We start from the raw sequence: 23,214 nt of genomic DNA, 5'->3' as shown, positions 1-23,214 counted from the left end.
AGCTTAGCGCGCTAACAACATTACCTACGTAGAGTATAGAACGAGGACCAAACATCAATCGTGGACTCAACCTTCAACTACGAGAGCGAGGGCCATTGTGGTTTGAATCCCTTCCATCCATGTATCCTTTAAATCGCCATATCCTTTATATATAATATAAATATACAATATAAAAGATACAAAAAAAAAGCTTTTAGAATTGTGCACCAAAGCTTGGCTAAAGGCCTCCCTGGAGGTCTAAGCTCGGCCGCGGCGGAGGCCTTTAGCCTAGCTTCGGCGTCCGGGGCTAACGGCCTCCACTGCCTGGAAGCTTGGCTCGCGGGCGGCTGCCAGAGGTCGCTCGTCAGACTCCGCGTCATTCCGCCAGAAGAACCATCCTAATATTCAACATTAATTCCAGCCGCAGGTTCAAATCTGTATGGAAGTATTCCTCCGTCTTCCCAATGCACCGATACTGCTATTTCTTCATCAGATGAGGATAAATCTGAGAAATCAGCGCTGGACATAATGGTGTCCCATGTAATCGAGCGTTTGGAATGGCACGTAAAACGTCACATACGCCCACGTAGATCACGTGGCTCGCAAAAATGGCAGCGCCCCTGAAAATTCGCAATTATCGATAAAAATCTTCTCCAAACACTATTAAATGAGAAAGGATTTAACATCACATTGTCAAAATAGGGTACATATTACATGACCTATTGGATACACTGTTCAAGCAAAGCACGGGATTTCCCTTTAAAAACCAAAGACCAAGTCCGAAACCTTGGTGTTCTGATTGATTCCGACCTGACTTTCAACAATCATAGCAAATCAATCACAAAAACTGCCTTCTAGCATCTGAAGAACATATCTAGAGTGAAGACTTGGATGTGTCAAGGAGACCAGAAAAGCTCATCCATGCTTTCATCTCAAGTAGACTTGACTACTGTAATGGGCTTCTGACTGGACTCCTATCCTTGTTGATGTTTAGGCACGTACTGTACTGTGTTGTCATATCAATTCTGAATTAACTAATCAACTACTTAACTAATAAGCTAATTAAAAAAAATAAAAGTTAAACTAATTAACTACTTATTTAACTAAATTGGTGCTTTAACACTATATTTTCAGTCATTGGTTCATGTTGATGATGGCGTAGATTACCAAGCAATGGATAGTTTTTTTTTTTTTTTATTTGGGTAGTCCATAAGTGAAATTCCTCCCACTTGGCAGCTGCTGTTCTGTGAATTCCCGCAGTTAAACCAACACCAAACTTTAATGCATTGGCCCAAAAAAACAAAAACAAAGACCGTCTTAATGGGGTTAGGGTCTAGTAGTGATAAACCTGTTTGGTCAAGTGTTGTTCAACATTGACAATGCTCCGGGTTGACTTCCTGCGTGGGGTTTTCTCTTACTGCAGCTCCCTAGGAGTCGAAAAATGAGCTTTTATCCTGAAGGGGTCGCAGCGGTGATCTGTTGCCTTAAATATTTGTGGCACAAGGGATCCTTGGCAATGGATTTCTTTTTCCTTCTCACCATATACGGTAGGAGACTCGATCGGTTATCGTAAATCTTCCTGAATTCGGAATGAATGCCGCGAATCCTCGACGCGGGACACCCCTGATCACCACTTTAGTGGACCAAAACCTCATTCATGCAATCTTCGTGTCTTTGGAGTCGTCTGGTGTACGTTGAAGCTTCTCGGGCTAGCTTAGCTTCCCAACAAAGAGACGCGTTTGTGATCAACACATCCCTCTCATCATAAATCAATCCAGCAATAAAGTATTATTCTTTCCACCACTGACTGGTAAGGATTGACAAGACTGACATTAAGTGTGCCTAACCCTGGAGAACCCATGGAGTCACAGATGACCCAGTGTAATGAAGCGCTCACAACGCACCAGTTACTTTTTACCCTTAAACGTCTCACATCTGTCTACATTGAATGTATTGGGTTTTTTTTTTTTTTTTTTGGTAGTTAAGGCCCATTGGGTCATATATGACCCATTATCTAAACCAGAAGTATATTAGTAAACTTTTCCAAATGTGATGTTTTTCTGTTCCTTTGACCAGTGATGAAAGTCCTCCGGAATTCCGGATTTTTTAAATTTCTTGAAAATTGCTCCGGAAAATGGAGGAAAAAATGCCTAAAATGAATCCGGATATTCGTTGATAACATTGAACGAACACGCGTTTGAGTTTGTTGTTTTGCTTTCACTAGCGTAGCCATGTTGAGGCACTAACACGAGTAAGAGTAACGCCCCTCCCCTCGCATTATCTCAGGACGTCGCTTATTTTGTGTGGTTTTGACATTAATTTACGTGTTTATTTCATAAACGTTGTTAACCAAACGAGCCTGCTCCAACCGGTATTCATCCGGAAACAGGAAATGCAAGTTAACCCCGTATTGAGCATGTACGAAGCATGTACGAAAGCGCATGCTCAGAACTGCTTCACGTAATGCGAGCGCATTTACGTCGAAGTCGTCAACATCATGAGCCATGTCAAAGGAAATTACAGTTACACCAGGCAGGGGTGCTCATTGCGTCGATCGCGAGGCAGTGTGACGGCGTAAAAAAACAAAACAAAAAAACATCTATCATCAACTATCATCCACCGCGGCGCTTGATTCCGGGGTGGCCAATACGTGGAGCGCGCGCACATAAAGGCGCGTTCTAGCAAGCCGCCTCCTATTTATGGCAGTCACGTGGTGCGTGCCCCCCCCACAACAATAAGTCATGATTGCCGATAGGAATGTTTGTTCCAATGTATCCCGAGGTTGTTGCCACGAACGCCGATTATGTTGAACTAAACTTTCAGCATCTTCAAAACATTGCTGGTATAGACTGTTTGTGTTTATTCCTTTTCTTCAGATAAAGTTTGTCAGATCGAGAATTTTTATTGATGACAAATTTTAAATACCGTTTTATATCGTGTTCTACTAATATCAGTTGAAATTGGAAATTATCATTTCTGAGTTTGAAATTTTAGTTTTCTAATCTACATCTACCTTTTTATGCTATTCATGTATGTTGTGAGATTTTTCAATTGGAAAATATGTGCCTTTACTCAAAAAGGTTTAAATATACTGGTCTATATTCTTCAGATCAAATCAACATTACAATAAGACGGAAAAAATGGGTGCTAACGTCCTGTAATTAAATCACTGTGTTGTAATTACGTTTTTTTCACCACACCGAAACTTGAGAGCATGACTGGACAGAACGGCAGCACGTTTACATACAACCGCTAGAAAGAGCGACAGCAATAGTTTGCCAGCCTACATAAAATTTTGCTGCCTGCTTAAAGTCATATAGTATTAAAACTACGTGACCATACCTTAAGCAAGACTTACATGAACGTCCTTCTCTGTTCTCAGCACCGATAAGCACCTACATGTTTTTTTCTGTCATTTTCTTTTTATTATCCAGTCAGAGCGATCCACTCGTGTAGTCATTTCCACGGGTATTAGTTACATTTGACTTGATAAGATAATGCCCAATGATGGGAAAAAATGGATGAAGGGGCTATTGGAATACACAATTTTTTTTTTTGCAGTAGTCTCACAGTGCAGTTGCAAAAGATCTTGTGTGATCCGCACAGTACGTGTTATCTTGTCAGCCACCTCGTCTCTTCCATGTCGTCTGTTTTTTTCTAAACATTGGCTGTCAGACATTTACAGTACAAAATCAAAAGACCTATATGAAAGCGACTTTATGATTTCTTTATTTGATTTTAGTGTCATAATTCACAGATCTGATCAATAATGTCATTAATTGGCTAAGAGAAAAACATCATGCACAGTATATCTCAATCCAAAAGTAAGTTTATTTATATATAGTAGTATTTATATAGGTTTTTTTCATGTCTTGACGCGGTACTGTAAATATCTGATAGCCAATAAAGATATAAAACAATTGATGGGAGAGACGAGGCAGATGAGAGACGGCACATAATGCGCAGATCAGGATCTGTTTCACCATTGCACCATGTCGGACTACTGCAATAACATCTTGTATTCCGATAACCACTGCATCCATTTTTTTATGATCAGTGGGGTTTTTTCTGGTCAACTCAAATGCGATTTTATACACTCATTTCTGTAGCGACGACAACAAGGGTGGTTCACGCCAACTGTATTATCAAAGAAAAAGAGAGGTGGAAACATGTTGATTCATCCTGATCTTGTCAAACCAAATAATTAGTACTACATAAAAAATAAACTGGGTTTTAATTTAAAATTTTTTTAATGACAAATGTATTTTGCAGAGCCGATCAATCATGTCATTGTTTAGATCAGCGAGTTATGACATGAAAACTGGCCAATCAGCAGAAAATGGTAATTATTGGCAGATTCCAAACCGGCTGATGCAATTGGTGTGAAGTCTAAAAACATGTTTGGTAGGTTAATTGAAGATCCCAAATTGCCCATAGGTGTGAATTTGAGTGTGAATTGTTGTTTGTTTCTATCGGTCCTGCGATTGGCTGGTGACCAGTTCAGGGTTTACCCCGCCTCCTGTGCGAAAATAACTGGGATACTCTCCGGGAATCCTTTGTGAGGATAAGATTCCCAGAAATCGGATGGATGGATTCTTAGTGCTTTTGTTGAATAATGTCAGTTTTATCACAAACTGTCTCTCCTAGAGTATAAGAAAAAAAAAGCTTTATCTCTATCTTTTCAGGTTTCCTTTTGTTGACTTTTTGGTGTTTCCCCACTTTCACTAATGTACTGTGTTTAACACACAATGTCCAAATCTGAATCTTGATAGAATTTAGATGTCCAATTATCACTTGTTCTCACCCCTCTTATGTAGCACAGAAAGTGTTATGAAAATGTGTGCAAGAAGGACTGGAGAGTACGAGGAAGAGGTTCGTGAACCAAAAGAGGAGGAGGAGCCACAAGGTCAACTACTGGATGCTGTGTTCAATCTGCAGCCTCGAATTGTCCTACGCAGAGCAGGTTGGTTCACTTGTTGTATGCATTCTAATTTGAATGATATTCTTATTTACGGGCCCCGTTTGATGATCAGATTCAATTTATTAGCGGGACTCATCGGGGAAAAATGTCCTTACTGACTCTCCAGTTAAAGGTTTTAGCCCCCCCTTTTTTCCCTAGCCAGCTCTAACACCGCACTCGCAAGGGGACTGGAGCTTTCCAAGCTGGTGTTAAGATGAATTCACCTAGGTGTGCTAATTGCCTTTGGTTTTACGGAGCCAATACGATCTGCCCTCACCTATTAACCCTTGTTGAGTAACCGCAGAGAGTAAAAGGATAATAGTGTCAGTGCTCCGTTTTTACAGCAGCTCCATCTCTATGAATTTGATTGCACTTGTCATTGACCTAGTAAATTTAACAATGCTAGTTAGGATCGTACAGATTTTTTTTTTTTAAGATTATGCAGGAGTTTATCTTGAGCTATTTTTTTTTAAGATGGTTTTACAGCCAGATATTATTAATGTCGTCGACGTTCATTCATGAAAGAGGTTGAGTGATAGATATGAGACAATGCAGCCCTATGGGGGCACAAACCAGTGCAATTAGTAGGCCGGTCCCAAGCCCGGATAAATGCAGAGGGTTGCGTCAGGAAGGGCATCCGCCGCAAAAACTGTGCCAAACAATTATGAGTGTTCATCTAAAGTATCCAAAACCGGATCGGTCGTGGCCCGGGTTAACAATGCCCGCCCCCGGCACTGCTAATCTGCAGGGCGTCGGTGGAAATTCAGCTACTGTGGGTCGAAGACAAAGAAGAGGAGGAAACCGGAACCATCGTCAGAAGAAAAAGAGGAATTCACAGAGCATACAACTGAGTGTAGGGACTTTGAATGTTGGGAATATGACAGGAAAAGCTCAGGAGTTGGTTGACATGATGATTAGGAGAAAGTTTGATATTCTGTGCATCCATGAGAGCAGGTGGAAAGGTAGTAAGGCGAGAAGTTTAGGAGCGGGGTTTAAATTATTCTACCACGTAGTAGATGGGAAGAGAAATGGAGTAGGGGTTATTTTAAAGGAAGAGCTAGCTAAGAATGTCTTGGAGGTGAAAAGAGTATCAGATCGAGTGATGAGACTAAAATTTGAAATTGAGGGTGTTATGTATAATGTGGTTAGCGGCTATGCCCCACAGGTAGGATGTGGCCTAGAGTTGAAAGAGAAATTCTGGAAGGAACTAGATGAAGTAATTCTGAGCATCCCAGACAGCGAGAGAGTTGTGATTGGTGCAGATTGTAATGGACATATTGGTAAAGGAAACCGGGGCGATGAAGAAGTGATGGGTAAGTATGGCATCCAGGAAAGGAACTTTGAGGGACAGATGGTGGTGGACTTTGCAAAAAGGATGAAGATGGCTGTAGTGAACACTTGTTTCCAGAAGACGGAGGAACATATAGTGACCTACAAGAGCAGAGGAAGAAGCACACAGGTGGATTATATTTTGTGCAGATGATGTAATCTGAAAGAGATTACTGACTGTAAAGTAGTGGTAGGGGAGAGTGTAGCTCAACAGCATAGGATGGTGGTGTGTAGGATGACTGGTGGTGGGTAGGAAGATTAAGAAGACAAAGGTAGAGCAGAGAACCATGTGGTGGAAGCTGAGAAAGGAAGAATGTTGTGCGGCCTTTCGGAAAGAGGTGAGACGGGCGATGGACAGCAGAAGCTCCCGGAAGACTGGACTATGACAGCCAAGGTAATCAGAGAGACAGGCAGGAGAGTACTTGGTGTGTCTTTTGGTAGGAAAGGGGAGAAGGAGACTTGGTGGTGGAACCCCAAAATACAGGGAGTCATACAAGGAAAAAGATTAGCGAAGAAGAAGTGGGACACTGAGAGGACTGAGGAGAGGCGAAAGGAGTACATCGAGATGCGACGTAGGGCAAAGGTAGAGGTGGCAAAGGCTAAACAAGAGGCATATGAAGACATGTACACCAGGTAAGGGTGATTAAGGATAGAGATGGAAATGTGTTGACTGGTGCTAGTAGTGTGCTAAATAGATAAAAAGAATACTTTGAGAAGTTGATGAATGAAGGAAGAGTTGAAGAGTCAAGTGTGAAGGACCAGGAAGTGGCAATAATTAGTAAGGGGGAACTCAGAAAGGCACTACAAAGGATGAAACATGGAAAGGCAGTTGGTCCTGATGACATACCGGTAGAGGTATGGAAGCAATTTGGAGAGATGGCTGTGGAGTTTTTGACCAACTTATTCAACAGAATACTAGCGGGCGAAAAGATGCCTGAAGAATGGAGGAAAAGAGTTCTAGTTCCCATTTTTAAGAACAAAGGGGATGAGATTAGACTGCAATCCCCTTAAACCATGATGTTCGCAGATGATTTTGTGATATGCCGTGAATGCAGGGAGGATGCAGAGGAACAATTAGAAAGATGGAGACATGCATTGGAAAGTAGACGAATGAAGATTAGCCGGAGTAAAACAGAATATATGTGCGTGAATGAGAAAGGTGGAGGGGGAAGAGTGAGGCTACAGGGAGAAGAGATAGCGAGGGTGGAGGACTTCAAATATTTAGGGTCAACAATCCAGAACAATGGTGAGTGTCGTTAGGAAGTGAAGAAACGGGTCCAAGCAGGTTGGTACAGCTGGCAAAAGGTGTCTGGTGTGTTATGTGACAGAAGAGTCTCTGCTAGGATGAAGGGCAAAGTTTACAAAACAGTGGTGAGGCCGGCCATGATGTACGGATTAGAGACGGTGGCACTGAAGAAACAACAGGAAGCAGAACTGGAGGTGGCAGAAATGAAGATGTTGAATTTCTCGCTCGGAGTGAGCAGGTTGGATAGGATTAGAAATGAGCTCATCAGAGGGACAGCCAAAGTTGGATGTTTTGGAGACAAGATTCGAGACAGCAGACTTCGATGGTTTGGACATGTTCAAAGGCGACAAAGTGAGTATATTGGTGGAAGGGTGGTGAACATGGAGGTGCCAGGCAAATGAGCGAGAGGAAGACCAAAGAGAAGGTTTATGGATGTGGTGAGGGAAGACATGAGGGCAGTTGGGGTTAGAGAGGAAGATGCAGAAGATAGGCTAAGATGGCAAAAGATGACACGCTGTGGCGACCCCTAACGGGACAAACCGAAAGGAAAAGAAGAAGAAGAGTGATAGTTATGAGACAACTCATATTATAAGAATGACAAAGATAGATGGGAGTAAAATCAAGATTTCTAATGAAATAATGATTAAAAGATAGAATAATATAACAGCAAGAGTAAGTAATATGGAGTAAATAATAGTAATTAATTATTATGATTATTTTATTAAATTAATAAAAATGAAAGGATGTTAAAGTAATTAGAAGCTATAGATCATAAAATAAGTATACAGTATCTTTTTGAGTGAGCCTTAATGGGTGATCAAATCCTACGAAGGCCGAAGCCTAATTAATAATAAGGTATTTTGGGGAATGAGAATCTCTAAACACCTGACTAGCCCTTCTCCCTGTACACGTATTATCCATGGCGATACTTGTAATTACCTTATTATAATTAGTCTGTATTCTTACCCAGTTAAGGAGCAGAAAACAAAAATAGGCATTCCAATTTGCTTGATGATTTCCTCTTGTCCACACAACATTACAAGAGAAGAGCGTGCGTCTCCCTGCCTTATGGAAAGGAAGAGAGCGCCGCGCTCTCATGTGCGAGGCTCTTAAAGCCTCCGTTCATGTTCGAATTCGCCTCTGATCATTCTCGAATGTTCTTTTGCTTCTCTGCCCCTCGTGGGAAGTAACTTTTGCTGTTGACATGTCCCGACATGACCCTTGTTTGCTTACTCAAAAATGGGTTTTAAACTTTGAAATCAGTTGCAAGCACAGCACAATAATATATGCAGGTCTTGAATCCAAACAATACATTTCATAACACCATGTTAATGTCCACGCAATATGCAATAAATGTATAAACATTCATGTTAATACAATTCCCTCATGTATTCAACAGGTTTGTTCTTGTCTTGTCGCACATCATGTGTCACTTCGTCTGAGAGAGACAATCATACATAGGTTATATTTCTTACACAAAGCAGTTTCAAAGCATTATCTAACATCATTATAAGAAAAATAAGAATAATGTGAAACACCCCGTTGCAACAAACTCCAAGGTGTGGTCAGCATTTGCAAGCAACCCTGTTGCACAAAAAGTGTGCTCTGCGTTTGCAAGCGATCCTGCTGCAATCCAATTATGAAAATATCAAAGACATGAAATCAATCGGGTTTTGAAGTTTTTGACTTTGGTATCTGTATGTATATTGTGATATGGATTTTGATAGGATAAGGATATTGAGGTGACTTATGCTGAGCTGATGATTCATAATTAAAATTTGGTTTGGGAACCTCTGGGCTTAGCTAACTCACATGAACCCAGCCACTTAAGCCAATCACTATCATTTACTTCATTGCTTCACGTGGCATGGCAACCCATATGACACCCCCTCCTTGAGGTGACAACCTAGTCCTACTATGAACTGGGCGAAGGATGCAGGGACACCTTGACCACGTTAACAATAACCGCCCATTTGTGAATGCCCTCCGCCACCTCAGCAGGCGACGTCGAATCACGAAAGCTGGGGTCCTCCACCATAACATCCATCAGCATGCCTAGCACGTTGGGCGTCTCTGGTGCCGCCGGTGTGATGGTCTGAGCGCTCCCCCATGCTAAAAACTCCCCTTGGGATTAATGCGCATGCGTGTAGAATTTTTTAAATTTTACTAGTTTTTCTACTTCCGTGCCAGTCTGAAACTTCCCCATCCATGTTTCTTCCACGTGTTCGCTCCGCTTACACGTGTTCATTTTCGCTCTACATGCATTTCGCTATGGACGTCTCACAAAGCCGAATACAGCGAATGAAAGAATTCAGAAACCAATGCGAACGTATTGTTTATTATCAACTGGAAAGCACGTTCCAGGATTGAACAATAATCCACAGAGGATTGTTCGGGCTCAGTCATTAAGGCATATTTGGGATAGTGAAAGTAAGTGTCATATCATTTTCATGCGCTGAAAATACCTTATATTTTTAGCAGCATGCAGAGCTAAATTTAATTACAATATGTGTAAATAGCAAGATAATCCATCAACAGTGCCATTGTTTACAATGTATTCATGCTGTTAGTTGATTAACTTGTTTTTAACATGTAATTGCTAATAATTTATTCAAACATCCTGTGCATATTTTGATTAAGACAGGATTTATAATGTTTGTATTTTTTTTATCAGTACTTTATCTATAAACCCAAATTTATTATTTAAATGTTCTTTTCCTTCAGTGTTATATGAGATTTCTATTAATTCAGTTTTGTAGATTTTATTAAACTTCATTCTTTTATTTTGTAAATATTTCCTTCAGAACAACAGTTATTTGTTTATGGTGAGCAACAACAAGGGAACAAAAAAACCTTTAACAACTGAAGATGAAGTCCTCGACATCATTCACTGTTGGAGGGCACAGTGGCATAAATGCAACACTGGCCAAGATAAGTCATCTGTACACTTGGAATGGCATGAAGGAGGATGTGAAAGACTTTGTCAGGACATGTTATGAAACATATTTTAATATTCATTTGTCTTCTGTCATGCACAAAAAAATTCAAAATATTTAGTAGCTTATGAATATGCATGTATGAGTGGTGTGTGTGTGTGTGTGTGTGTGTGTGTGTGTGTGTATATATATATATATATATATATATATATATATATATATATACTGAGAAACCATGATGATGAGGCTGAGAAGCTTCTCCCTGATTCATATAAAGTGTACTTGAAAGCAAAAATATATAAATTGTATATTTTACAGGTTATGTCATGTGATCTGTGTCAGCGGTTTACCAAATTAAAGACTCAAGATCCACAGTTTATACCAATCAAGGTCAAGGAGCCTTTAAAACTGGTGGCGATGGACTTAATTGGTAATATATTTTTGTTATTATTGGTATTGAAAACTTTTTGCGTTGGGCCATTCTCAGATTAATTACAAGTCGTCTTTCAAACTACTTAATTTGTGATGGTCTGAGCGCTCCCCCGTGCTGAAAATCGCCCGGTGTCATAGTTCCCTGTCTTAACGTTGCACAATGATGCATATCACTGGATACAAGGTACTCATGTCATACTTATCAGTTTAAATGAAATATGCATAACACTTTTATTGAATAACAATATAGCATTATATACAAAAAACTCACAAAATAAACGAATTCAAAATTGAATAAATTCAGCAATTTTCTTTCAGAATTGTTTTTAATTATTATTCAATTCACTGAGCACCATCAGAACTTTCTGCATATACATTTTTTGTATGTACCAAAAAAAGTCTTTGTTCATGATTTATAGAATAGCCAATCAACTGATATTTGTCGGCATATGATATATACATTAAAAAAATAAATCAACACAAAACGTTGCTGCATATGGAAATGTACAATAACACTGACTTGATCTTACAACTATGCAAAAAAAACTACTTTCCTGGGCCATAAATACTATTATGGCCTACCCAATTGAAACCTGTTATTTCTTTTCCTTCATACAAACTTTTTCGGAATATATGTCCCTCAAGAATTTGCGTTATAGAGTCAGGCTGGTACGGAATATGTTTCTGTCCAATTTTCTTTTGTAGACCATAATCTTTTTGCCATCGCGTGAATATTGCCTGTTCACAGCAGACTTTCGTGTCCACTGTTTTTGATTATTTTTAATCCATACTGCTCCCTCAATGCTAGCGTATTCTTTATCAGGGTATTTGTCATCGCAATACGCCTTAAAATTGGGTACATCATTACACGGTCGTCTCGCTAGTTCTATCATGCAATTAGTTTTGTTTTTCTCACAAATCATCATCCAAGTTCTGGGTTTTGCATAAGGATCAAAACCACCCACGACCCCCCCCCTCCCCAGCGATTCTCGAATAATCAGGCAAAACATGTCATTCTTTAACCAGTAATTCTGTGATGTGTTTAAGCAGGGAATTACAAACTGTTTCAGCTAATCTTTGTTAAATCCCCACCAAGTCTCGGTTTCGTCTCTTGTGTGGTATTCACTCTATGCTTGCAAAATCCCTTTGCCCATGTTATTTTCCTTCAGGCTTGTACAATTATGCACCCATCAGGGAAGAATTGTTCCTTGAATTTCTTCTAAAGGACATCGTGGTGAGGTGCCCTAGATCCAATATTTATGATGAAGTTGGTCATATATTTTTGAAACTACGCATTGGTCCAATTGACCCCTCCGTACAGGGCACTTAACCACGCCTCATGAAGTCACGTCACCCCACTGTTGCTAACCTCAGACAAACATTAGACAAAATGGCGTTGTAGGAAGAAAAGTCGAGAGCAAAATTGTCCGATTTACCAGCTGATTTTTCACTCGCATTCTTACCGAATAGTGAAATATCGTTGAAGAGCAGACACCAGGGCTTCAAGTATTTCAGCGAGGGGTATTTTAATGGTCTTTCCATGCATATTGACGGAGAAACCATTGATATTAGCGCGAGATCTTTCCGGAGTCAGAGGAAGACAGAGAAGCCACAGAATATAATATATTATAACTCAAAGACAAATTCGTCATTGACAGTTTCCTATTTTCGTGTTACAGATCACACTTGTGTGCAGAATCTGTATGTGTATCTGTATAGCCGTTTGTGAACCGCCGTATGAAGGAAAAGAAGAAGGCGAGGTTTGATTTACGAGTTGTTTCTCTCGTTTTCTTTGTGTAACGTCACGTGCTCCCCTCAATAATTACTCTTGAATTAGTGCCGAACCTACGTAAGTCCCGACCGAGTACGACTATCACTACTTTATAGTGTCCTCAAACATCCTTCCTTCAGTCTTGGTGTCTCTGTGCACGTCGAAGGCTTTTAGGACTCGCTAGTCCGGTTTAGCTTAGCTAATTAGCCGCGAACAATGGGACACGTTTGTGCAGTCAGATCATCGCAAAATATCGCTCAACACAGATCAAGTGTGACAATCATTCGAACGTAGGTATTTTATGCAAGCGAAGAACTGCTAATTCATTTATATGAGACCTTCGAGCAAACATATCTGTTCCGGTTGATGGATTCAGTTGATCATGCGGTCTTCCTCAAAGTTTTATTCATCAAAGACATTGTTCGTACTCGGTCTTCTGTTCCGGTTGATTTTAGATGGATTCAGTTGATGATGCAGTCTTACACAAAGTTTGATCCATCAAAGACATTTTTTGTACTGGGTCTTCGGTTTTGGAAAGGGTACGAATTGAACTCCACCCACTAGCCTTTCAGGATACATGTCATCACTATTATAAAGTCCGTGACTACACCTCTTCTTCTTTTCCTTTCGGCTTGTCCCGTTAGGGGTCGCCACAGCCAACTTAGCCTATCTCCTGCATCTTCCTCTCAAACCCTCTCTGGCCTCTGATTGGTCAGTGACGCGGATTGCGCAACATCTACGGAGGGGTCAATTATATGGGTCCTCAGGATATGAAGCTGATCCATTTTTCCTTTACCTCTATCGTAACTTTGTTCTGCGCGGTAAGACGGTACAGTTTTTCTTACTCCTGTCAGTCCATCCATCCATCCATTTTTTTCACCGCTTAGCCTCACAAGGGTTGCAGGACTGCTGGAGCCTATTACTCCTGTCTGTCCTAATATATATTTATTCGCGGATATGCTGTTCCTCTTTACAGGGGTGTTTCTAATATTCTATACACATACAGTATAATCTACATGTACATATATACAGTGAAGAAAATAGGTATTTGAACACCCTGCTATATTGCAAGTTCTCCCCCTTAGAATTATGGATGGGTCTGAAATTTTAATCGTAGGTTCATGTCCACTGTGAGAGAGATAATCTATAAAGAAAAATCCAGAAATCACAATGTATGATTTTTTTTTATCAACAATTTATTTGGATGATACAGCTGATACAAATAAGTTTTTGAACACCTGTCTACCAGCTAGAATTCTGACCCTCAAGGACATTTTAGTCCGCCTTTAAAAGTCCACCTCCACTCCATGTATTACCCTGAATCAGATGAACCTGTGTGAGGTCGTTTAGCTGCATAAAGACACCTGTCCACCCCATACAAGTAAGACTCAAACTGGTAGACCAAAGAGCTGTCCAAAGACACCAGAGACAAAATTGCACAACTCCACATGGCTGGAAAGGGCTACGGAGAAATTGCCAAGCAACTTGGTGAAAAAAGGTCCACTGTTGGAGCAATCATTAAAAAAATGGAAGAAGCTAAACATGACTGTCAATCTCAACCGGAGTGGAGCCCCATACGAGATATCACCTCGTGGGGTCTCAGTGATCCTTAGAAAGGTGAGGAATCAGCCCAGGACTACATGACAGGACTTGGTCGATGACCTGAAAAGAGCCGTTTCCAAGGTGACTGTTGGCATTACACTAAGACGTGATAGTTTGAAAGCATGCATGGCATGGAAGGTTCCCCTGCTTAAACCAGCACGTCAAGGCCGTCTTAAGTTTGCCAATGACCATTTGGATGATACAGAGGAGTCATGGGAGAGAGTTTTGTGTTAAGATTAGACCAAAATTGAACTTTTTCATCATAATTCCACTAACCGGGTTTGGAGGAAGACGAATGATGAGGTCCATCCCAAGAACACCATCCCTACTATGAAGCATGGGGGTGGTAGTATCATGCTTTAGGGGTGTTTTTCTGTACATTGGACAGGACGACTGCACTGTATTAAGGAGAGGATGAGCATGGCCATGTATTGTGAGATTCTGTGCAACAACCTCTTTCCCTCAGTCAGAGCATTGAGATGGGTCCTGGCTGGGTCTTTCAACTTGACAATGACCCGAAGCACACAGCCAGGAAAACCAAGGTGTAGCTCCGTAAGAAGCATATCAAGGTTCTGGCGTGGACTAGACAGGCCTAAACCCAATAGGAAATCTTTGGAGGGAGTTGAAACTCTGTGTTTCTCAGGAACAGGTCAGAAATCTCTCTGATCTAGAGATGTGTGTGGAGGAGTGGGCCAAAATCCCTCCTGCAGTCTGTCCAAACCCGGTGAACAACTCAAGGAAACGTTTGACCTCTGTAATTGCAAACAAAGGGTACTGTACTAAATATTAACATTGGTTTTCTCAGGTGTTCAAATACATATTTGCAGCTGTATCACACAAATAAATTGTTAAAAAATTATTCAATGTGATTTCTGGATTTTCCTTTTTAGAATATCTCTCTAACAGTGGACATGCACCCACGATGAAAATTTCAGACCTCCCATGATTTCCAAGTGGGAGAACTTGCAATATAGAAGGGTGTTCAAATACTTACATTCTTCACTGTATCAGGCAAATAAACATGATTCTGATTCAAGTTGTGTACAAAAGAACACTAAATAATTTGGTGGGAGAGTCGGGAACAAAGTTATTTGTTGTGATTTTCCTATATGATTTTCAAGGTCCTATGCCCGGATGTGTTTTTCTTCACACATGACCCATGACACAACAGGAAGTTGTTTTCTTTGGTAATGGTAAAGGTGTGAGGAGCTAAAACAGAGATACACAGAAAATTGTTCAAGATAAAGGAAAGAAAGAACTGTTATTAAAGGAAGAGTCTCCCCAAAATTATAGGTATGGGAACACTCATTAAAAGTTAGTAGATGAGGGTTCAGTGTTTCTTTTAACGTCAGAGTTATCCACAGATTTCACCAAGAAGCGTCTCTAAATTGGAAAAGTATTGGCAAATTCCTCTCTCGCTCAGACTACCAATGAGTACGGCTGGAAAACTGACAGCCAATCAGTTTGCCACGCCTGTATTGCTTGCTGTTTTGACCCCACCATTGCTCGTGGATACGTTTCACCGAACAGAGAACGTCCACTATCTGCCATTTTGTGGCCAATTTTTGTGAAAAAAAAAAAAAAAAAATTACAAACAAACAAAACAAAAATAGCATAATGTACAATGTTCAAGCATGTGCGTTTGAGCCAGAATACACACAGGCGGAAGTTGACGTGTTGGAAAGCGGGCGTGGCGCAGACGACGAACAATAATCCCATCCTATGGACTGCAGAGATTTGTTTGATGCATTTCTGAAGAGTTGGTTTAAATGTAGAGAATATAAAGCAGGGGCGCCAAGGCTTTTTTTTTTACCCCAAGATCTGTTTTTCAAGCAGCCAGCCTCTCACGATCACCGGCAGAGGTGCATGCTCCCACTGCCGTAAATACGAGCTGGGAAGTGTTGTTGAAAAATACATATAACATTATTCCCTTCAATATCTGTACGAAAAAAATAAATATGAGCGGAGAGTGTGTCATCCATGCGCAAATTTGCAGAAGTCTCACTTGACATCCCAAGTGGTAGCCATCTTGCCTGCAACGTCATCAGCAGACGTGACACTGGGACATTCGCCATTGAAAACACGTAGTGGGACCTGCTATGGGAGAGGAAAAACAGAGATTTTCGCATTTTTCCGACTCCCCTTCTGACATGGAAGCTCTTTTCAAAGAAGAGAACGTCTCACAATCGAGTGAGGTGAACACGGCAATATTACCCTATCGTTTCAAGCTATATTTAGATGATATGCGGATCACTTCTAACTAACAACCGACTCCCTGACAGCATTTCGAACCTAAGAAGGTCTCGTCCTTTGCACCTGTGCAATCCATTTTTCACAATGAACCGGGTCTTTTGGAAATGTATGAAGATTAAATCCATCCTCCAAAATGTTCGAACAATACAGCAAGCTGGCATTTTGGCTAACACGAAAAAGCAAAGAGCTACCTTTCCATATATAAAACTCATATAAACACAAAAGGCCTGCTGATAACGTCACTTCCAGCTTTTTCTCTAAAAGAAATCCCTCAAGAGGATTTTCATGGCGGGAGTTACAAAAAGCCATAAACATCAAAATAATGTTGTGTGGTGAAAAAAGTTCCGGCTGCCTTTTTTTTTTTTTTAAATTAGAAACATAATAAAAATCGTGCTTTTCGTGTCAATAGACCTCCAAAGTGTTGGTTGAGAAGAGAGCCAAAAATGGAGAGAAGCTCTCACGGTGGTCATAAGAATACCAGATAGTTAAGGCCATTTGACCATCAGTATTCTAGACCTTAATTTTAACCAGGCTGCTACAACACGCTAATATTTTTCTAAATTATCAGAAGATTAAATTGATCATAATTTGGAGATACTGCTGTGGTAATGTGAGTGTGCAACAAGAAATCATAGCAATGTAAAGTGTCGTATCAACTTCAACATAGCGATGAAATTAGATTTTTTTTTTTTTCTTTCCAGTGAAAACTGGACAAGTTGGGAAATTTCACCTGACAGGGACTTTATCGAAAATATAAGTTAATACTGGCACTTGAATAAATTGCTTTTTCCACCCCAGCTATGCAGTGAATTTTGGTCTCCACTTTGTTACAGAAAGACAGCTCGATTTTTGGCGATGAAAAGGGGGCAAGTTTTGCAATTAGTGATTGACAAAACTGATTCATGGTGTTGAAAATGATTGATAATTTAATTGTCATGAGCAAAAATATAAGACAATTTATAGACGAATTATAAACCTTGTAAACTCCTTCCCCATTTCAGTTCTGGATTTGTTTTTTGTTTTTTTACTGGTGGCTAAACCAAGCCCATTTGTCCTCCCTCACTACATAAGTCACTTTATCAGTAGCTATGTGCCACAATTGTGAGTTACTTAGTAATAATAACAGCCCATTTCTACTACTACAGTGTGCAGTTAAATAATGCAAACTTCATCTGACCCCTTTGTGTTTGTCATTTGCCTTGCAGAAATCCGTGAAAATCTTCATCCACAGCGGCAGCAGTCTGTGTCCCGTCACATTAAAGAGGAAAAGGAGGGTGAAGAGGTTCAGCACATCAAAGAGGAGGAGGAAGAGTTCCTACACATGAAGGAGGAAGAGGAGGAAGAAATCATCCAGCTTCCATCCACTGGTGTTCATTTGAAGAATGAAGATGTAGCTCAAAGTGAGAAGAGACGATGGGCAGAGCCTCCAAGCAGAAACAGCTCAAGTGATGGAGACCATTGTGAAGGATCACAAACAGACGGTCATGATGATGATAATGAACAGGTGGAAAGTGGTATGACATGTCACACTGCCAACAAATACTGGAAATATTCTCAGTTTCGGAAAACCTTTGCTTCGATGAGGAATTTCAAACACATGAAAAGACACAGACGTGAGAAGCCTTTTACATGCTCAGTTTGTGGCCAAAGATTCACTGGGAATGCAAACTTAAAAAGACTCACAAGAACTCACATCGGAGAGAAACCATTTTCCTGCTCAATTTGTGTACAAAGTGTCGCTCAGCAGGGAATATTAAAAATGCACACAAGAACACACACTGGTGCAAAACGTTTTTCCTGTTCAGTTTGTGATAAAAGATTCACTCTTAAGAAAAATTTAAAAATACATACAAGAACACACACTGGTGAGAAATGTTTTGCCTGCTCAACTTGTGGTAAAAGATTCTCAGAAAATGGAACTTTAAAAAGACACACAAGAACACACACTGGTGAGAAGCCTTTTTCATGCTTAATATGTGGCCAAAGATTCTCTGAGAAGAGAAACTTAAAAAGACACAAAAGTACACACACTGGGGAGAAACCTTTTTCCTGCTTAGTTTGTGGCCAAAGATTTTCTCAGAAGGAAAACTTAAAAACACACATAAGAACGCACACTGGTGAGAAACCTTTTTCCTGCTCAGTTTGTGGTCAACAATTCTCTCAGAAGGGAAACTTAAAATCACACACAAGAACCCATACTGGAGAGAAACCGTTTTCCTGCTTAGTTTGTGGTAAAAAATTCACTCAGAAGGGAAACTTAGAACTACACACAAGAATGCACACTGATAAGTAAACTTTTTCCTGCTCTGTTTGCAGTCAAAGATCTCTTCTCAGTAATAGGCTCAGACACACAAGCGTGTGGGAGAAAAAGCCACGATGTAGAAACTTTTAGTGTAAATGTGTAAAATGAAAGTAATTACTGTGATTGCCCGACAATCACAATTTTGTATTCTATGTACCAACTTTTATTTTTTTTTTTTTGACCCATAACAAAGGTAAATTGTCTCCAAATGGCGGATGATCTGATTTGAGCTTGTCTGAGCTGCAAAAGCTAAAATATTGGGCTAATAATTCAAAATATACATCCATCCATTCATTTTCTGAGCCACTTAGGATCACAAGGGTAACGAGAGTCCTGGAGCCCATCACAAATATCTTTGGGCAGGAGGCAGGGTACACATTGGATTGGTTGCGAGCCAATCGGAGGGCACAGAGACAGACTACAGTCATGTGCACAATCACGTTTTGGGGCAATTTGGAGTCTCAAATCAATGTATGTTTTTGGTATGTAGGAGGAAACCCACGTAGGCACTGGGAGAACATGGAAAATCCACACAGGCAGGTACAGGATTTTAACCCTGGTCCTTGTAACTGTGAGGCCAACTCTCTACAGCTGTTCCACCGTACAGCCCCTGCCCCATGTTTTTCAAATAGATTTACCCTCAAAAATGTGACTTTGACTCCAGTGCAACTTTTGTCTTCCTTCTTTATTATCCATTTTTGGCATGTGACTTAAACTCCGAAGCGACTTATAGTCTGGAAAATACGGTCATCAAAAATATTGGGTGACTCATTATATTTTCAGAGTATTAAGATCCCTCGAGTAGAAATGTATGCATATATTTTGGTGATGATAGTTGACAGTTTTGGGACATGAAGCCATGTTTCTTGAATTAATGCTTGTGGCTCGTAAGAATGTGATACTTCCACGCCATTTTTCATTTCAATGCTCAGGAGCCACCGGATGCGAAAGATCGATTCGCCTTGTGTTCTAACGTTTCAGTTTCCTCTCATGGCACGTTTGGACACATTCATCGATGCTGTAAACTTTGCGAGGCGCCAACATTCCTTCAAGGACAAGTTGAGCTGTCCCTGTCATGAGCAAGACTCTGCATTGAAGTCCTGCATTTGGGTCTGCCCCCGCACCGGAGGTTCGTGACAGTCCCAACCTTGAGCGTTCGGGCGAAGGAGGCAAATTTGGAAATGCCCACATCATTTGCGTTATTCACGCTGCCCTGCACAGATTCTCATCTATCTGCGTGAACTGCATTGACTTCCTATGCAATCACACTGCACGAGAACATGGGCACTTAGCATAATGATAACGTCCATCTTCATCCCAATCCTTAAATTTTCCCATTTGTGCACAGTAATTTTGTGTGTGTAATTTTGGGGTGTAGCTGTTGTTCATGTTGCAACAATACACGACCAACTTGAACAAAGCGGTTTTTGGAAACTCAAGCAAGCTGTATTTTTTTGTTTTTAATTTCCCAGAAAGTTATCATTTTGAATATGATGGGATTCCATCTAAGAGGTATGATGCATGAAATATGTCTAATTACTGCCACTTCATGGTATGGTAAAGTCCTTGTTCCACACCTCCTCTAGCAGTGCTTTTTAATTTTGTTGACGACAACGGGGAGTTTGAAAGGGAATTAGGTTTTTACTAATCGCTCAAGTGTATTAATTTTCTTGATCATGCATGTATTTTGTCCATTGTTTTATTTATGTCAATGTCCAATAAGTAGATATTTGATCAAAACGCTGGAAACTATGTATATGTGATTCTTAATAAAATACATGTCACACCGGGAGGCTGACTCCATTTTGTTTGTAAATCAAATCCATTTTCATGTTGAAAAGAACTGCAATGCCTTTAATCTATTCATAACCCTCCAAAGCCAAAAGGCTCGGAACACAAAGTAAGAAATAGCCCAAGCGACAAGGCTGAAGTGTGAAAACTCCTCAGGTGGGTCACTGGGCACCAACGAGTACTTATTCATTATTATATTTGTCTTGGTAGTTAGCACATGTAACTCGCAAGGTCAAGTGTCACCCCTATAAACATTCTAAAATAGATATTGTAATGAAAAATACACATTATTCACTTCAATGTCTATACGAAAAAATAAATATGAGCGGAGAGCGCGTCATCCATGTCCAAAGTTGCAGAAGCGTCATTCTTCGACATCCAAGTGGTCGCCATATTGGCTGCATCCCCTGTTCGTGACATCACCCGGACATTCACCAATGAAAACACGTGGTGGATCCTACTATGGGAGACGAACACGCCCCTTCTGACACGGAAGCTCTTTTCGAACAAGAGAACATTACACAACCGAGTGAAGTTACCGGGGCAATATTACCTTATTGTTTTGAGGCATATTGAGATGATATGCGATCATGGCCTAACTGCCTCCCCGTCCGTTCCACTTCCGGGGTGGAGATGAGTCATCGCGGCCCATCGCAACCAGTCAGTGTGGCTCATTTTCGGCACCGAGGTGGGTTATCACGGAGCCGAGACGGGCTGCTTTAGGGCGTTTTTCATAGCCGCCACAGTCCGTGATGAACAACACCGTCGAGCCGGGGCGCATTATGGTGTTGTTGTTGGATACGGCTGAGTGCAGCATTGTCGGCAGCGTTCTTCAGAGCCGCCACCATCTGCGAGCCTGACGCGCAGCCTTCGCCGAAGCCGTGACCGGCGGACGGGGCGCCTCGGCCGGCGCTGCGTTTTTCATAGCCGCCGCAGTCCGTGATGATCAACGTCGAGCCGGGGCACTTTACGACGTTGTTGTCGCACGTGGCTGAGTGTGGCATTGTCGGGAGCGTTGTTCATAACTGTGTAAAATTGAAAGACAAAATTTTAATTCTGTGACAATGTTATGTTACATATTTATACAAAATGAAGCACACAGTTCAATAAAAAGGCTATGATTCTAGTTCAGTGCTGTATGTTTACTTTGTATACAAACATATACATCAACATTTATGCACATAAAAAAAATTCATTATGTAGACCACTTAAAACCTTTGTATTGTTGCCCCTCAGGATTAGGAAATGTGTCACGAAACTTTGACACACAGCAGGATGGAAGTGGCACGCCGCTGTTTCTGCCAACAATTCCCCAACACCATCTCACAAGCTGTCTACAAGCTGTATGTTGCATTAACCTGAAAATGAGAAAATATCATCATATGACAAATTTCCAGAATGGGACTTTGGTTGAACAAGCATTGATTGGAAAAAAAAAAAATCTGCTTTCAGCAGGAACAATAATCCATTTATTTTCTGAGCCACTTATCCTCACGGGGGTCACCGAAGTGCTAGAGCCAATCCCAGCTGTCAACAGGCAGGAGCCACGGTACACCCTGAATTGGTTGCCAGCCAATCACAGTGCACATAAAGACAGATAGCCGCACTCACAATCACACCTAGGGCCAATTTAGAGTATCCAACTAATATTGCATATTTGTGGGATGTTGGAGGAAACTGGAGTGCCTGGAGAAAACCCACGCAGGCACTGGAAGAACATGCAAAATCCAAACAGGGGGAACTCCGGTTCCCTCCTACATCTAAAAAATATCCAACATTTGTTTGACACACTAAATTGCCGCTAGCTGTGAATGTGACTGTGACTTTTGTCAGTCTCCGTGTGCCCTGCGATTGGCTGGCAACCAGTTCAGGGTGTCCTCTGCCTCTTGCCCGTTGACAGCTGAGATGGGCTACAGCACTCCCACAGCCCTTGTGAGGGTAAGTGACAAAGCAAACGGATGGATGAATGTAAATGGAAAAAAGCTGGGCTGATTAGGTGTTTTTGACCAACTTATTCAACAGAATACTAGCGGGCGTAAAGATGCCTAAAGAATGGAGGAAAAGTGTTCTAGTTCACATTTTTAAGAACAAAGGTGATGTTCCAAGCTGTGGGAATTAAAGAGGAATAAAGTTGATGAGCCACACAATGAAGTTTTGGGAAAGAGTAGTGGAGGCTAGACTCAGGACAGAAGTAAGTACCTGCGAGCAACAGTATGGTTTCATGCCTAGAAAGAGTACCACAGATGCATTATTTGCCTTGAGGATACTAGAGGAAAAATACAGAGAAGGTCAGAAGGAGCTACATTGTGTCTTTGTGGATCTAGAGAAAGCCTATGACAGAGTACCAACAGAGGAACTGTGGTACTGCATGCGTAAGTCTGGTGTGGCAGAGAAGTATGTTAAAATAGTACAGGACATGTTTGATTGCAGCAGAACAATGGTGAGGTGTGCCTTAGGTGTGAAAGAATAATTTAAGGTGGAGGTGGGACTGCCATCAGGGATCAATGAGAGAGGTGGAGGGGGAAGAGTGAAGCTACAGGGAGAAGAGATAGCGAGGGTGGAGGACTTCAAATATTTAGGGTCAACAATCCAGAGCAATGGTGAGTGTGGTAA

The 23,214-nt window shown here is 41.0% G+C and overlaps 1 protein-coding gene across 5 annotated transcripts; it reads left to right on the top strand.

Moving 5' to 3' along the window:
• Positions 1–1,348: 1,348 nt before the first annotated feature.
• On the top strand, positions 1,349–21,954 carry LOC133493641 (gastrula zinc finger protein XlCGF52.1-like). Of its 5 annotated transcripts, none has more exons than XM_061807272.1 (4): positions 1,349–1,526; positions 4,802–4,942; positions 10,769–10,880; positions 17,714–20,646. In XM_061807272.1, the coding sequence occupies exons 2-4, from the start codon at positions 4,898–4,900 to the stop codon at positions 18,799–18,801; spliced, it is 1,245 nt and encodes a 414-aa protein (XP_061663256.1). In that variant the 5' UTR covers positions 1,349–1,526; positions 4,802–4,897; the 3' UTR covers positions 18,802–20,646. The 5 variants fall into 5 exon arrangements, 4 of the variants coding, with proteins under 4 accessions (XP_061663256.1, XP_061663254.1, XP_061663257.1 ...); XM_061807270.1 differs by having other exon boundaries at positions 4,797–4,942; positions 17,714–20,645; XM_061807273.1 differs by lacking the exon at positions 1,349–1,526 and adding an exon at positions 1,533–1,789.
• The last annotated feature ends 1,260 nt before the right edge of the window (positions 21,955–23,214 follow it).

Source organism: Syngnathoides biaculeatus, chromosome 20 (assembly GCF_019802595.1).
Source record: "Syngnathoides biaculeatus isolate LvHL_M chromosome 20, ASM1980259v1, whole genome shotgun sequence".
In the NCBI taxonomy this organism is placed as follows: Eukaryota; Metazoa; Chordata; class Actinopteri; order Syngnathiformes; family Syngnathidae; genus Syngnathoides; species Syngnathoides biaculeatus.
Note: the sequence above shows the minus strand (reverse complement) of the source record. Positions and strands in the feature narration are given on the sequence as shown.

Bases quoted from the DNA above. Each gene is read 5' to 3' on its own strand.
- LOC133493641 (XM_061807272.1), top strand. From the start codon at position 4,898: ATGCTGTGTTCAATCTGCAGCCTCGAATTGTCCTACGCAGAGCAG. The intron at 4,943-10,768 runs GTTGGTTCACTT...TATATTTTACAG, and splicing joins AATTGTCCTACGCAGAGCAG to GTTATGTCATGTGATCTGTG. The intron at 10,881-17,713 runs GTAATATATTTT...TTTGCCTTGCAG, and splicing joins GGTGGCGATGGACTTAATTG to AAATCCGTGAAAATCTTCAT.